The following is a 14,816-nucleotide window of genomic DNA, read 5'->3' as shown; positions in this document are numbered from 1 at the left end:
CCAGCTAATGACCCCATGGAGGGTAATGTGGGTTACATAATAAAGAAAAGGCGCCTCTCTGTGACTCTCAACACCTGGCCAAAAGAGATGAATACTTCCATATAGGTCAACTAGATAAATTTAGAGCAGCCATCAGCCCTGTGTCTATGGGAAAGATGGCAAATGGTAGAAGCAGAGAGAGACAGGAGCCAGTATGTTGAAGAGGGTTGCACTGTGGAGTCCAATCCTTTGGCACACGTTAACTGATGTCGCCGTTATATTAATCTGCGAATCTGACTCCTAATTCACTATACTGTGAGCTTGCCTTAAACTGACATGCTGTGAAACTTGATGTTATTGTGCTGATTAAATGGGGAGAGGGTGCTGCTGGCAGGACCCAAGTCTGTAAGCTCTGAAAAGGCCGGAATGGTACCGATGTGCTTAGCACAGAGCACCCCTGTAGTCAGCAAAAAAGCATCTTGCAGTCTTTGGCATCCTTCTTGACTCGTGGATAGAAGGGTTAGGTGTAGATGGAGATGTGATACCACACGGCTCAGGGCACCAGACAAACATGCTGGCACTGCAGCTCCTTTCTGCTTCTTGTCCATGAATGTTTATGTTGACATGTTTTTATATTTCAGACAAGGTCTCACTATATAGACCAGAGTAAACTGGACACTTAGAGATCCACCTGCTTCTGCCTCCTGTGTTTAGCCAGGCTATGAATACCTTTTGAAAATGAAAAATCCTACAGTTTCCCAGTCACGAACAATAGTGTCCTGGCTTTGCACTGAGTTAACTATAGCTCTATGTAGTATTCTCTGGCAAAGTTTGAAGTTCCAGTTTTTCTGCCAGTTGATCAATGAACAGTTTTTGGGTATGGGGCTTTTTGTTGTTGTTGTTGTTGTTTTTACAAGTCTAAGTACCATTTGACATTAGACAAATGTATAATATATATTCATTATATACAGTGACACTGAGAAATGAAAAAATTATAAATTTAATTTAATTTTTAAAATTTTTATGGAAGGAGAATAATTTTGATTGTTTAGAGAAAAAAAACTTAAATTCCAAGAACTTTGAAGAACACCTGGGTATCATTTCAATATAGAATCGGGCTGAAGAACAAGCAGCTCTTTACATGTGAGAACAGGAGTGCCCTAAGGCATTTTATCTGTTGGATGAGTATCCAGCAATTTTGACTTTTTCTCTTCTACCATATACTTTTATGAATTTGTGGAACTACCACTAAAGTTGGGATGTAACGTTAGTATTCCCTCAGTTTATTTATTTACAGATTTAATGTAATTCTTTTTTTTTTTTTAAAGATTTATTTAGTATCACACATAAGTACACTGTAGCTGTCTTCGAACACACCAGAAGAGGGCACCAGATCTCATTATGGGTGGTTGTGAGCCACCATGTGGTTGCTGGGATTTGAACTCAGGACCTTCAGAAGAACAGTCAGTGCTCTTAACCGCTGAGCCATCTCTCCAGCCCGATTTAATGTAATTCTAATTAATGCTTGGATTTGTTTTCTTTCATCCTTGGTGTGTTGACAAGCGTGCCTTGAGTGTACATGCCAGAGGTCACAGTTGGCACCTAACTCTACTATTCTCCCTTTTATTTTTTTTAAGACAAATTTTCTCAGTGAACCCATGGCTGCCGTTCGGCTAGATTTGCTACCAAGCCCCCAGGCTCTGCCGTCACTGCCCACCTAACTCCGGGGTTTCAGGTGCACACTACTGACCACTTTTACATGGGTGCTGGAGATCAATTTTTACAATTACACATCAATAGACTTAATTAAAAAGCATGTTTATAAACCAATAAAAGAAACACATGGGAGGCTTATCAAATATAAAAGAAAAATTAGCAATGGTAAAAATATATAATGTATGTTTTTGGATGTTGAGTCTAGTCTTGTGAGCTGAGCCATCTCTTCCACTCAAATATATATAATTCATAAAATGTGCCAGCACCTTCAGTAATTAGAAAGATGTGATTTAGAAGCAGAAAATCAGCTCCGTTAAAACCAACGACCGAAGCATGCACAGAAAGACAGTAGTATTGATTTGTCCATTGGCAATTGGTTTTTAGTGGTTTTTTATTTTCCTTATTTGTGAGACTATATCAAGATAGGCACAGCCATGCATTGTGGGAGGTGCTGAGGATGTGACCCTAGATTTATCCCCAGCACTACAAAATAGCAAGAGACAAAATTTTGTAGAAAAGCATTTGACGCTCTGTTTTAAGGTCTTTAAAATATTCAGTATACCATTTAACCTAACAGTTGTGTTTAGGAAGTAATTATGTATTTTGTCAAGGATTTAGGTAAAAAAAATTACATTGCAGCCAAATATATAATTAGAAATATATAATTATAAATAATTAAATATCTAACAGAAAGGAATTAGAGCACATGGACTAAGAGAGCTACTAATAATCATATTGTAGTTCTAGAAGAGGAAATAAGGTAATAGCTAGGCTGGAAAAACAAGCCAGCCTAAGATGCTGCAGAGCAGTCTGTGGGATTCTGTTTTGGTTAGCTGCCTTTAGTGCTCATGAGCTCTTTCTGTTTCCATGTTTTCCCACATTTCTTCTACTATGTTAGTTTGCAGTTAGCAAGAGTGGGAGATTTTGGAGTAGTCATCCCTAAAAGCCTTTATCAACCCCCGCCCCTCAGGTGTCAGGGAGCTGGAGAGAAAGAGTGTAAGGGCCAGAGTAGCGGATGACTCCAAGGGAACCTCTTCCAGACCCAGTAGGACTGGTGCACATATGAATTCAGAGACCATGGCAGCATGCACAAGACCTACTCAAGTTGAAACCCGATAAAACTGCAGCCGGGAGAGAAGAAAGAGGCCACAGAGTCCCACCCCTAAATGAGAAGCTATTTGCAGTTGAAGCAATCTATCAGTTTACTGCAGTGGACTGTCACTGGATATAGTAGCCACACTGCAGAGCAGGCCCCATGTGCAGGAATGGTTAGTCTAACGTGAAGTAGACCCCATGACTTGTTTTTTGTTTTTATTTTGTGTGTACATGTAGTTTTTGTCTTGGCATTTTTGCCTTATTGGTTTTGGGTTTGTTGTTGTTGTTGGCTTGTTTTGACTTGTTTCTTTCTCTTTTTTTTGGTATTGTTTTTGTTTTGAGAGAGAGAACAAATGTGAAGTTGGACGGATAGGGAGGTGGAGAGAATCTGGTTGGGATTGGGGGGCGGGGAGAACATGATCAAAGTATTTTACAGGAAGACAATTTTAATAAATAAAAGCAAAATATTTTACTTAAAAAAACAATTAAGAACAAATAGCCATTTGGACTTCTTTCAAAGAACAATAAGTATTCAAGAGAAGACAAAGTATGACGAGCTCCCATTTGCTTAACTTACTGTTTTTATTGATTATTTGGAAATTTCACAATCACACTTCCCAGTCCTCCCAGGTCCACTCCACCCCACCCTTGTGACCTCCCCCAAAACAAAAGGAGAAAAAAAAATATACCAAGTTCAGTTTGTATTGCTCTTATACTCACTGGAGCATGGTCAAACTCAGTGGCCAGCCCCTTAAAAATGAGACCCACTACCACCAAAAGCCACAGACTGGAACAAGCTGCATACATTTCAGCAGCCTTATCACAGTCTTTGAGAGTTCTCTTCAATGCCTTCCTTTCTAGGCTGTACAGATAGGAGAGGAGGTGGAAGAGAAGTTGTCTCAGAAGCCTTCTGTGCCTCTCATTCTCAACTGTGAGTCTGCAGTCATTGAGACCAATGAAAAGACGCTCTCTTGCCCTTTATAGTCAGCAGCAGCAAGGATCATAGACTTGCACATGGTTTCTGGCTACAGCACAGTACAGACCACAGATATCTCCATGGCCTTTGGTGGTAACATGGGCCATGGGCGTCAACAATGCCCTTGGCTGAAATTCAGTCCATCGGCACCATCATGGCTCTTGGCAGCAGCGCAGGCCACGGATATCCACGTGGGCTCCAGCAGCCACACGGTACTTACATGGCCTGTAGTGGCCGCATGAGTCATAGACATCCCCGTGGCTTCAGAGGGCAGCACAGACCCTGGACATCCCCATGGACTTCAGTGGTGACACAGGCCACAGATGCCCATGTCACTTCCATACCCTTTGTCACTGGGTCTGTGGTTTTGCTGTTCTCCCTTGCACACGTGGCTCTTCCACCATTTTTCCTTCCAGTTTCATGAGTCCACTTTTTAAAAATGTTTCCATAGGACTTGCCCTTCTCCAGTTTTTCTGGGGATTCTGCAGGCTCTTCAGACCTCACACACACACCCCTGCCACCAACTGCTGCCTGGTCTGCCCTCGGAGCTTCCATGGGTCCCATCACAGCCATGCTTCAGGTTTTCACCCTCAATGGCGATAACGAGCTCCCTGATCGGGTTCTGCAGCACTGGCTCCTCCTCATTGCTCCAGCAGCTTGTAAAGGGCTCCAGTACTCACCTGGTGAAAGGAGAGACCCAACTCCCACAAGTTCTCTGACCTCCATGTGTGAGCCCTGACTTTCAGACATGTGTACACACACACCCCATAAATAACTGTAAAATTAAAAAATAGAAATATTATAATATCAATAGCATTTATCTTTAGGTGATAAGGGTAGTTTTAACTTTATTTTAAATTGTCTTACAACTTTTGCTAAGTTAACACATTTTCTAAGTTAAGACTACATCTCTTAATTTATTTTGGGTTTGTGTGCATGTATATACACAGAAATCAGGAAACAGACCTACTTTTGGGAGCTGCCTTCCATCATACATTCCAGGGATCTAACTCGGGTCACCAGGCTTGACCGATCTTGCATCCTTAAACCTCTCTTTTAAAATTGTGTATGTGTGTATCTGTGCATGTAAAAGTAACTGTATGACTGTGGATATGTATGAACTATGACATGTGGAGGTTAAAAGAAAACCAGTGGCAATCAATTCTTATTCTGTGTGTCTCAGGTATTGAACTCAGGTCATCAGGCACAGTGGCAAGTGCCTTTACCTGCAGAGCCATTTCAGTGGCCCCCTTAACCTCTTTGAAAGATCCTATCGTTATAGACCGGGTGTGCCTGCCCACTCCTTTTATCCCAGCACTCATCAGAGATTAATGAATTCTAATCATACCTAATCCTTAGGTTCCCTATGCTCATCACTTAATTTATATTTATAAATTTTCATATTTATGTTATATTCAGTCTATTCTGTTTTATTATTCCTTGTTGTTCGCCTTGGTGTTAAACATAGAAAGTAAAAGAATCATGATTGACATCAATTAAGTCTATATTTCACGACAGTAGAGAGGATTTTGAGCATCCCCCAAATGAAGACCTGTTGCATGTTTGATACGTCAGTTACCCTATCTGATTGCTACACACTCAGTGCACACATTGCAATGTCACTGCACCCCATAATAACCATGTGGTTACTGTCTTAAGTTTTCTAGTTCGCTCCCTCTGGCCCCTCTTGGGAAGCATAATTACTAGATATAAATTGTTAGAAAGCCCATGTTAATTTAAGTTAATATATTATTAGCTATTTTGCAATTCCAATATCTTGGAGAGGGCAACATCCGTGATTTAATTTACACTATATACATCTATACTTATATTAGTTAAAATGCAGCAAAGCGAACCTGTAGGATGCTTTGTTTTGCATTTCTCGATTAGTTTATTGATGCATTCAGATTGTGACCTTTAGCAGAATTTCCTTCCTTCCTAGCTTGGTGCTAACAGTGGCTTGCACATCATCATCTTTGATGAAATCGATGCCATCTGCAAGCAGAGAGGGAGCATGGCCGGCAGCACTGGAGTGCATGACACTGTGGTCAACCAGCTGCTGTCCAAGATCGATGGCGTTGAGCAGCTGAACAACATCCTCGTTATCGGTATGTCTAAAATAAAGGATACTCAGCGAAGATGCGTACACTTTAGCTGCCGGCTCTCCTGCAGCTGGGCTTCAGGCCTGAGCCACTTTCTCCCAGAAAGTTTTAGCTGTTGTATATTCAGAGCTGCTGCTCCTTAGGATGCCTTCTAGAAAGGAAAAACGTTACTGGTTCTTACAGACATCGGAATTGCTGCATGCAAAAGCGAGGAGCCTGGGGAGCTGGAAAGACCACCCTGGTCTCTTTCAGCTGCGGACTTGCTCCTTAGGTTTGCTCTTTAAATAGAGATTTCACTGCAGTCTTTCCATGTTTCCTACTAGGTAAAAAAAAAAAAAAAAAAAAACAATGCTGTTCTTGGTTTAGTGCTGTTGGGTTCGTGTTTGACTTTGTAAAAGGTCCTCAGTGAGGTTGCAATTGTTTACGTAAACTGAAAGTATGTTTTATCTTACTTTTGAACTCTGATCACTTGCTTACTGCTCTTAATATCTGCATCCAGGAATGACCAATAGACCAGATTTGATAGACGAGGCTCTCCTTCGACCCGGAAGACTGGAAGTTAAAATGGAGATAGGTAAGTGAAGTAGGTCACGTGTGTGCACGTGTGCATGTTTATGTGCACGTGTATGAGTGTGTGTCTGTGCACACGTGTCTTCACATGTGGCTTCAGAGTCTATTAATGATAGCAACCTCATATTAAGTAATGTTCATTGTCAGCTGCCCACAGCTGGCCTGCCTAGAAGAAAACTGCGAGGATTGTGACTGTGTCTTCTGGTGGATCCCCAAGACTAGGAAAATGTCTGTTTTTGTCTCATCAGGCTTGCCAGATGAGAAGGGTCGACTCCAGATCCTTCATATCCACACAGCAAGGATGAGAGGGCACCAGTTACTGTCTGCAGATGTGGACATTAAGGAACTGGCTGTGGAGACTAAGAATTTCAGTGGCGCCGAGCTGGAGGGTCTGGTGCGAGCAGCGCAGTCCACAGCCATGAACAGACACATCAAGGTCAGGAACTCAATGAACAGACGAGAACACACGGCCCGTGCAGGCCAGGCCCCGTTCTCTACCACATAAGCCAATGAGAGTAAGCTGGCTCTTGATGGCCAAGAGAGGCAGAGTAAGTAAGGATGGCTGTCCACTGAAGGACAAGCAGCAGTCTGCCCAGTGGTGACCACCGGTTTATTTGCCTTTGGTCGCTCCCACCTGACAGATGTGGACTTGACGATTATTGTTTTCGATCTTATAAGAAGCTGAGTCTTTTGCATCCGGGAGCTGTTTCGTGCAGCAGGCACTGGATAGCTGCTACTTTTTAAGTTGGGGCTAGTCGTGAAGATGAGTCTTGCTCTTTTCCCTCAAGGGGTTCAGAGTCAGGAAAATGGGCTAGTACAGAGTGGTGGTGGGGGGTGGGGGGGTTCTGATTTTTTTGTTTATTTCTTTGTCTTTGTGCTGCTGAGAACTAAACTCGGGCTTAATGCATGTTTTACAAACACTCTACCACTGGGCTACAGCCCTAGCCCTTTTGATTATTTTTATGTTGGTCTTGCTAATTTGCACAAATTGGCCTTGAACTTGGCGATGTATTGCAGGTAAGTGTTGAGCTTGTGATGCTCCTGCCTCAGATTCCTGTGTGGCTGGAATCCCCAGCGTACACCACCATGCGGGGTTTAGTATCATTTATACTATGGTAAGAATACTTTTGAGGGGCCTTGTATTTGGATCAGTGATGTTGGTGCATAAGTGCGGGTGGTTCTTCCTCACGCTGCAGTTGTCCCTCTAATTCCTTAGCTCCCAGGCTTCTGTCGCATCCCTGACAGGGCCTGTCTTCTAACTTTCTGACTCATATATAGTAATTCTACTTGGGTATTTTCTCAGATCTCAAATATAAGATCCAACAAACACCTTTCCTCTTCTGTTTCTTTTTATGCCAACATCCCAGGTTAAGATTGCAGAGCCATCTCCTCTGTGTCCTACGTCAGCTCATGTGTTCATCCTACTGGTTCTGTCCCGGATCAGTGTTTTTCCAGTCATGGTCGCCACCTGCTTCCTATGCTCTAACTGTCCTCATTCAGATCATTTTACCTTCATGTCAGCCATGTCTGCAAAGCAAGTTCATAGTGCCTTGCCTGGTTTAGGTCCTTCAGATCCAACTAACTGGCCCTTCCAGACATTTTCCCAGTCTATCTCCATGTATTCTGAATACTGAAAGACTCACCAAACTTTATTTTGTTTTCAGACTCTCCATTCTTGCTTATTTTGTTTTGTTTTGCTAGGGGGTGGAAGGGCCTCTTCTTCTTCTTCTTCTTCTTTTTTTTTTTTTGGTTTTTTGAGACAGGGTTTCTCTGTATAGTCCTGGCTGTCCTGGAACTCACTTTGTAGACCAGGCTGGCCTCAAACTCAGAAATTCCCCCCCCCCTCAGCCTCCCAAGTGCTGGGATTAAAGGTGTGTGCCACCACTGCCCGGCTGATTCTCCTTTCCTAATGCTGTGCTGTCTTCCTTCCTCAAGTAGTCACACAGCATGTGGGGTAACTCTGGCTGACTTTGACAAATAGTTTATCAGGCTGTTGTGGTGCTCACTGGGTCAAGATGCATAGTATGGCGAGCCTTATGACCTGAGTAATCACCTGACCCATGTGAAGGCAGAAGGGGAGAACTAACTCCACAAAGTCCATATGCACTCTCTCACATGCTGCCCTCCCCATCACACTTACACGCACACACACATGCTGCCCTCCCCATCACACTTACACACACACGCACACACACTAATAAACAATAATTTCTAAAACAGTATAGATATACCAAGCAGTGGTGGCACATAACCTTTAATCTCACCAATCAGAAGGCAGAGACAGACAGATCTCTGAGTTCAAGGCCAGCATGATCTACAGAGTAAGATTCAGGACAGCCAGGGCTGTCTATCCCAAAAAACGAAACCAAAACAAAAAACAAACAAAAAAAAGTAACTACAAAATGGATTTATTACTGACCCGCTGATACAGGCTATAGCTCAGTAGTTGGCATCTAAGGAGGAAAAGTTAGCTTTAAGTTTAAAAACTGCTTGAGGTACAAAGTACAAGACCAGCCAGGATCACATAGCAAGATTCTGTTCCAACACAAACACACACATACACACACACACACACACACACACACACACAGGTTTAGTACCAGCTACATGCCATGTACTGTACAAAGAGTGGAAGCTGTAACTGCAAAGAATGTAGCTGCCTACTGTTAATCAGCACACATCCACCTTCACACACAAGGTTAGGAAGCAATAATAATGCACAGTACAGGAAGAGACAAAGAGCTGGTGTGGTCATCTCATGGCGCAGAGAAGCCTTCACAGAGGCATCTTCCAGAAGGACGTGTATAAAAGGAGCATCGGCAGGGGCACAGGGACACAAGTAGAGTGATGGGCTAGAGTAACTTCCCATCGTTTCAGCGTGGACCCTAGAGGCGGGCTGCTAGAGAGGCAGTGCTGGGAAAGCCGGAAGCCAAAGCTGAGGATGAGCACAAAGAGCCTTCCGCTCTCTGCGGAGAGGTGCAGAGGTTTGAGAACAGGAGAGACAGAGCGTTCAAACAGAAGATCCCTCTGCAGCCGTGCCAAGTAGGAGCGGAGTTGCTGACACGGGACAAGAGAACAGATCACACAGGAAATAACGGCCTGAGGTTGAGCATGTCTCCATTATTTGGGGGCTCCCTGTCTTTGGTTCTAGACTGCACTTGGTCAGACCCAGCCACCACGAGTTCTCTGAATAAAGCTAAACGTACACAGTCTTTTTTTTTTTTTTTTTTTATAAATTTATTTATTATATGTAAGTACACTGTAGCTGTCTTCAGACACACCAGAAGAGGGAGTCAGATCTCGTTACAGATGGTTGTGAGCCACCATGTGGTTGCTGGGATTTGAACTCTGGACCTTCGGAAGAGCAGTCGGGTGCTCTTACCCACTGAGCCATCTCACCAGCCCAAACGTACACAGTCTTATCCATCACCGTGTGTGGCTGTGGCTGTGACTATGCAGTAATGGCAGAGCTTCTTTTGCTGCAGAATATGTGGCCTATAAAAGGCTGTTCAGAAAATGTTTGCCCATCAATATTCTAACCTTTAAGTCCACATCTTATTCATCCTGGAATATCCCACAGTTCACAGAGGGTGAACACTGAGCATGTACATGTAGTTTTTAAATTTTTATTAAGTTTATGCATTTATTTGGGGGTGGGGATGGGCAGTGGGCAGCAAGTGTCCTTAGTTGCGGAGTCATCTCCCAACCCATGTGTGTTTTGTAAAGCGATAAGCCTACACGTGTATTGTTTTTAAGTCGTCCATTTAGTATGTGTGTATGAGAAAGGGGGAAGTTTGCAGTGTACACACACGCCAGGGCACTTGTGTGGAGGGCAAAGGGCAGCCTTGCAGAAGCTGGTTTTCTTCTGCCTTCCTGTGGGCTCAGGGAGCCTTAAGGTCTCCAGGCCTGCACATCAGTGTTAATAAGGGGTCAGCGAGATGACTCAGTTGGTAAAGGTGCTTGCTGCCAAGCCTGACAACCGGAGTTCTACCCCAGGACTCACCTGGTAGGAAAGAAGTAGTTCTTCCAAGTTGTCCTCTGACCTCCACAGGCACATAGTGTCAGGCATGCCCCAACCCACACAGTCCGTGCATCTGCATCCACACACATACACAACTCTCCCTCTCTCCCTCTCTCCCTCTCTCCCTCTCTCCCTCTCCCTCTCTCCCTCTCCCTCTCTCCCTCCCTCATTTTTTGTTGTTGTTATCAGAAACAGTTTTTCTGTGTAGCCCTGGCTATCCTCGAACTCGCCCCGTAGACCAAGTTGGCCTCCAACTCCGAGATCTACCTGCCTCCCCCATCCCAAGTGCTGGAATTCGAGGCACATGCCACTGCCACCCAGCATACTAATAAACTTAAATAAAATTTAGCCGGGCGGTGGTGGCGCATGCCTTTAATCCCAGCACTCGGGAGGCAGAGGCAAGTGGATCTCTGAGTTCGAGGCCAGCCTGGTCTACAGAGTGAGTTCCAGGACAGCCAGGGCTATGCAGAGAAACCCTGTCTCAGAAAACCAAAAAAAATAAAAATAAATAAAAAATAAAATTTAAAAGTTGATTTTAGAACTTTAAAACATTTACAGTAACCAGCAAGTCATTATGATATTCTGTTTTCAAGGTCCAAAAAAATGTTGGTTTTACTTCTATTTCCTTTTCAAAACAATTGGGCCAAAGCAAAGACTGAGCTAGGTCGACAAGTGGGGCCTTCCTGGTGGATGGCGGTCTTCGGTTTTTTGTAACAAGCAGGAAGCATAGTCATGAACTGCCTGGTGTTTGTGTTGTTGTACTTGAACCTGTGTTTGTTTAACTAAAACTCATGTGACATCTGGTTGGTTTTATGTTGAGAGGAATTCTGCTACAGGTAGAGAAGATTCATAACTCAGATTTCTTCCCTTAGCTGTGTTGGTGAACTTTAGTAAAATGACTTCTTTTCCAGAGACCTTTTAGCTGATTAAAGTCGTCCCCCCCCCCCCTTAATTTCAGAGGAATGACGAGAGCCTGGAAAGGTCAGGTTTAGAAGGTCTCGAAGCGTAAGGGTGACCACTGATATTTGCTGGTGTTGAAATACGAGCTTATGAGTTTGTGTCTCAGCTGGAAGGTGTCACTGTTTCTGTATTGATCAGCTGGCACAAATAAAAAGGCAGAAAATAGCTTGTCAGCTCAACCAAATGGAGAAAAGGATTTTTAAATGAATAGAAGTTCAGAATTGTTGATTTTTTTAAAAGTAAGATTGTATTGATGTTGATAAAATAGTAACTGTTAGCTAGGAAAAACTCAACATTTATTCTAATGAACAAGAAGTAATTTAGCACTAGAATATTATTTACAGTTGGGTAACTTTAATAATTAATTCCTGGAGTGCCTGAAAACAGCTTATTTCCCTCCCTCAACTCGTAGCCATTTTAATTCATTTATAGCCTTCTGTGGTTGACTCAGGATCTTCTGTGTAGACCTAACTATCTTCACTGTGTATTCCAGGCTGGCCTAGAACTCTCTCTCTCCTTCCTGTCTTCACCATGTAGCCCAGGCTGGCCTAGAACTCTCTCCTCCCTGTCTTCACCATGTAGCCCAGGTTAGCCTAGAACTCCTCTCTGTCTTCACCGTGTAGCCCAGGCTAGCCTAGAACTCTCTCCTACCGCCCCAGCCTTCCAACTGCTGGGATTGCACATAATAAGCCACAATGTCTGACTTAAATTTTTTAAAAAATATATATAATTGACATATAAAACAATTAGCCATATTTATAGGCTAGATTCTAATACATGTGTGCACTGTATAATGTGCAGATTAGACTAAATGGCATACTCATGCCCCAGGGTTGGGGACATTCAGCATCTCTGCACTAGCTGTTGCCAGCCTTGGTAAACATCCTCTCCATACCTCCATACCCTCATACCCAAAGCCCCTGGTAATCCATTCTCTTTGTTTTTAGGCAAGGTTGTAGTAGACCAGGCTGGCCTCAAACTCTAGTGCCTCCTGCCTCCGTCTCCTTAGTGGCTCTATCCCTGGGGTCCTGCCTTTAGGAATAGCTGAGTCATGCATTCTGGGGCCCTGTTAGTACATTAGAGAGGGTTCTTAGAGGAGCAAGCCCTCCAGCTTCCTGCTTGGAGATGGGAATGTCTCCTCCCACGCATGTCATTACTCCAGGGCCCTTGCCAGAGCCTACACCAGCTTGTTTGGGCTTTCAGCATCCTAAACTGAGACTGGTAACATTTTTACCTTATAAAGCCAGCCTGTGTCAGGTATTAAGGATTCAAGTATGCCAGACATACAGGAAGAATGAGAAAAGCTCTAACAGCCCCCCCACCCCACCCCGAGTCAACCAGTATTTGGGATATACCCTTGTCGTTTGCTTTCTCCGGATTTATATGTATAGGCGCGCATACTTTATCGAAAGGGGCATAAGTATAATTGTACTGAGATTTGTATTTTTCATTGTCCAGTATATCTTGGGCCCCATTTCATGTCAGTACTTGGAAGATCCCTACATTACTTTGTACTGATGCACAAGTAGTCTAGAATACTGCCACATAAAACACAAGGTAGATAAACTGGGCATGGTAGTGAAGAAAATTAAGATAGGAAGTGTGGGGGCAGGACACATACCTTTTATCCCAGCACTTGGGAGGCAGAGGCAGGCAGATCTCTGAGTTTGAGGCCAGCCTGGACTACAAAGTGAGTTTCAGGACAGCCAGGGCTACATAGTGAAACCCTGTCTTAAAACAGAGCAAACAGGGCTGGAGAGATGGCTCAGCAGTTAAGAGCACTGACTGCTCTTCCAAAGGTCCTGAGTTCAAATCCCAGCAACCACATGGTGGCTCACAACCATCCATAATGAGATCTGATGACCTCTTCTGGTGTGTCTGAAAACAGCTTCAGTGTACTTAGATATAATAAATTAATTAATTAATTAGTTTAAAAAGACCAGTAAAGTTCTAAAAACAAAACAAACAAACAAAAAACAGAACAAACAAAACAGAACAAAACAAAAAACTGAAGTCCACTCTGGGCCAGGAATGTGAGGCCAGCCAGCACAAGCCGTGAAGCTGGAGGCCACTCACATTTTTATCTCGTGCTTAATTTTTAGTTTTTTGGGTACTGGATAATATACTGAATGAATATGCTGGTAATTTACTTAACATGGAATTATTTCTGGTTGTTGCTATTTTTCAATGCTGTTGGGACAGTGCTTACCTATGCCTCCATATACAACGAGAGAGGCATTTTCTAGAATGGCTATCTAGCTGTGTTTGTGAATATCAGTCTTATTGTCTCCCGAGTTCTAGTACTGCCAGTGAGAATGATCACGCCAGTCCAGCTCCAGGCTTGTAGGCTTGTTTTTGTGTCTCAGAAAGGCTCTGGGACTTTGTCTCGTCTTTGATGTCCAGTGGGTTTGCAGCAGTGAGTCTCGACCATCGGGATTTCTTTCCATGGATCCCGATCAGCACTCTCTGAACTGCAGAGACACACCTTTCTTCGGCTCTGGAGGCGCTCCCCTCCCCTTTTATTGCTGCCTCTGTATCAGTGAGTCGCTCTGTCCTCTGCTCCTAAGACTTCAGGTTAGTGGCAGGTTTTCCATGGTTTTCCTCTTTCTTACTGCCGCTGCCATTTGTAGGGATTTGGGAACTGAAAAGGAAATAAATACATATGTTCCAGTTTCCTGACATAGTTCTTTTTATCCCTGAAGGCTGAATTTTTCTTTTTAAATGTCTTTTTTTTTTTTTTGTCTCAGCAGTCTGTTTCTGAAGGAACATGACTCATATTTTAATAATATCAGTGGAAGGTTGACATGTGCTGCACATAGTTTTGCTTTAGTCACTTTTTTTTTTTAAGATGCTCTTTAAAAAAAAAAAAGGCATGATATCGATTTAAAAATGATGAAACTCGCTTGTTTTGTGCTATTGGGAGTGAGCCCAGTCACATTAAAAAGAAAAAAATGTGTTGCTATCTTAATCACTCATCAGGTCCAGGCAGGTCCAAGTGCTGATAGAGGCCTGGATGCTGGTCCAGATGTGCAAGCGTCAGCTCCAGGTGCAGTGAGCAGACTGGAGCTAGCACAAAGTCCAAGTTTTAGGTTCTTACTCTCTGGAGTAACTCATGGTTCTTAAACACAACTCAGTGCCACTAGAGGTGCCTAGACCCTCCCCTGCACTGTTCAGCACCCTGGAGGGTGCGGCTGGCCTCTGCAAGTCGGGAAGGACTCTAGAGGGTATCCTGATGTGCACCCAAGGCTAGACACCATTGTCCCCCAGGTATCCCTTTGTTGTGTTAAAATAGATGTAACCTTAACCACTTCAATTGTACATTTTAGTGACATTAAACGCATATATAATGTGCAGCCATCTCCACTTCAGGCCTCTTTTCTTTTTTTTTTTTTTTTTT

General features: G+C 43.4%; 1 protein-coding gene across 1 annotated transcript in view; it reads left to right on the top strand.

Moving 5' to 3' along the window:
- The window catches only part of Nsf (N-ethylmaleimide sensitive factor, vesicle fusing ATPase), a 134,217-nt gene that overhangs the window by 76,626 nt on the left and 42,775 nt on the right, over nt 1-14,816 (top strand). Inside the window, exons 10-12 of the mRNA XM_021176539.1 lie at nt 5,709-5,874; nt 6,368-6,442; nt 6,687-6,874. Coding sequence (XP_021032198.1) covers nt 5,709-5,874; nt 6,368-6,442; nt 6,687-6,874 — 429 coding nt within the window. The remainder of the gene's footprint in view (nt 1-5,708; nt 5,875-6,367; nt 6,443-6,686; nt 6,875-14,816) is intronic.

The sequence above is a fragment of the Mus caroli genome, chromosome 11 (assembly GCF_900094665.2).
Source record: "Mus caroli chromosome 11, CAROLI_EIJ_v1.1, whole genome shotgun sequence".
Taxonomy (NCBI): Eukaryota; Metazoa; Chordata; class Mammalia; order Rodentia; family Muridae; genus Mus; species Mus caroli.
This window is presented reverse-complemented; position numbering and strand designations above follow the sequence as displayed.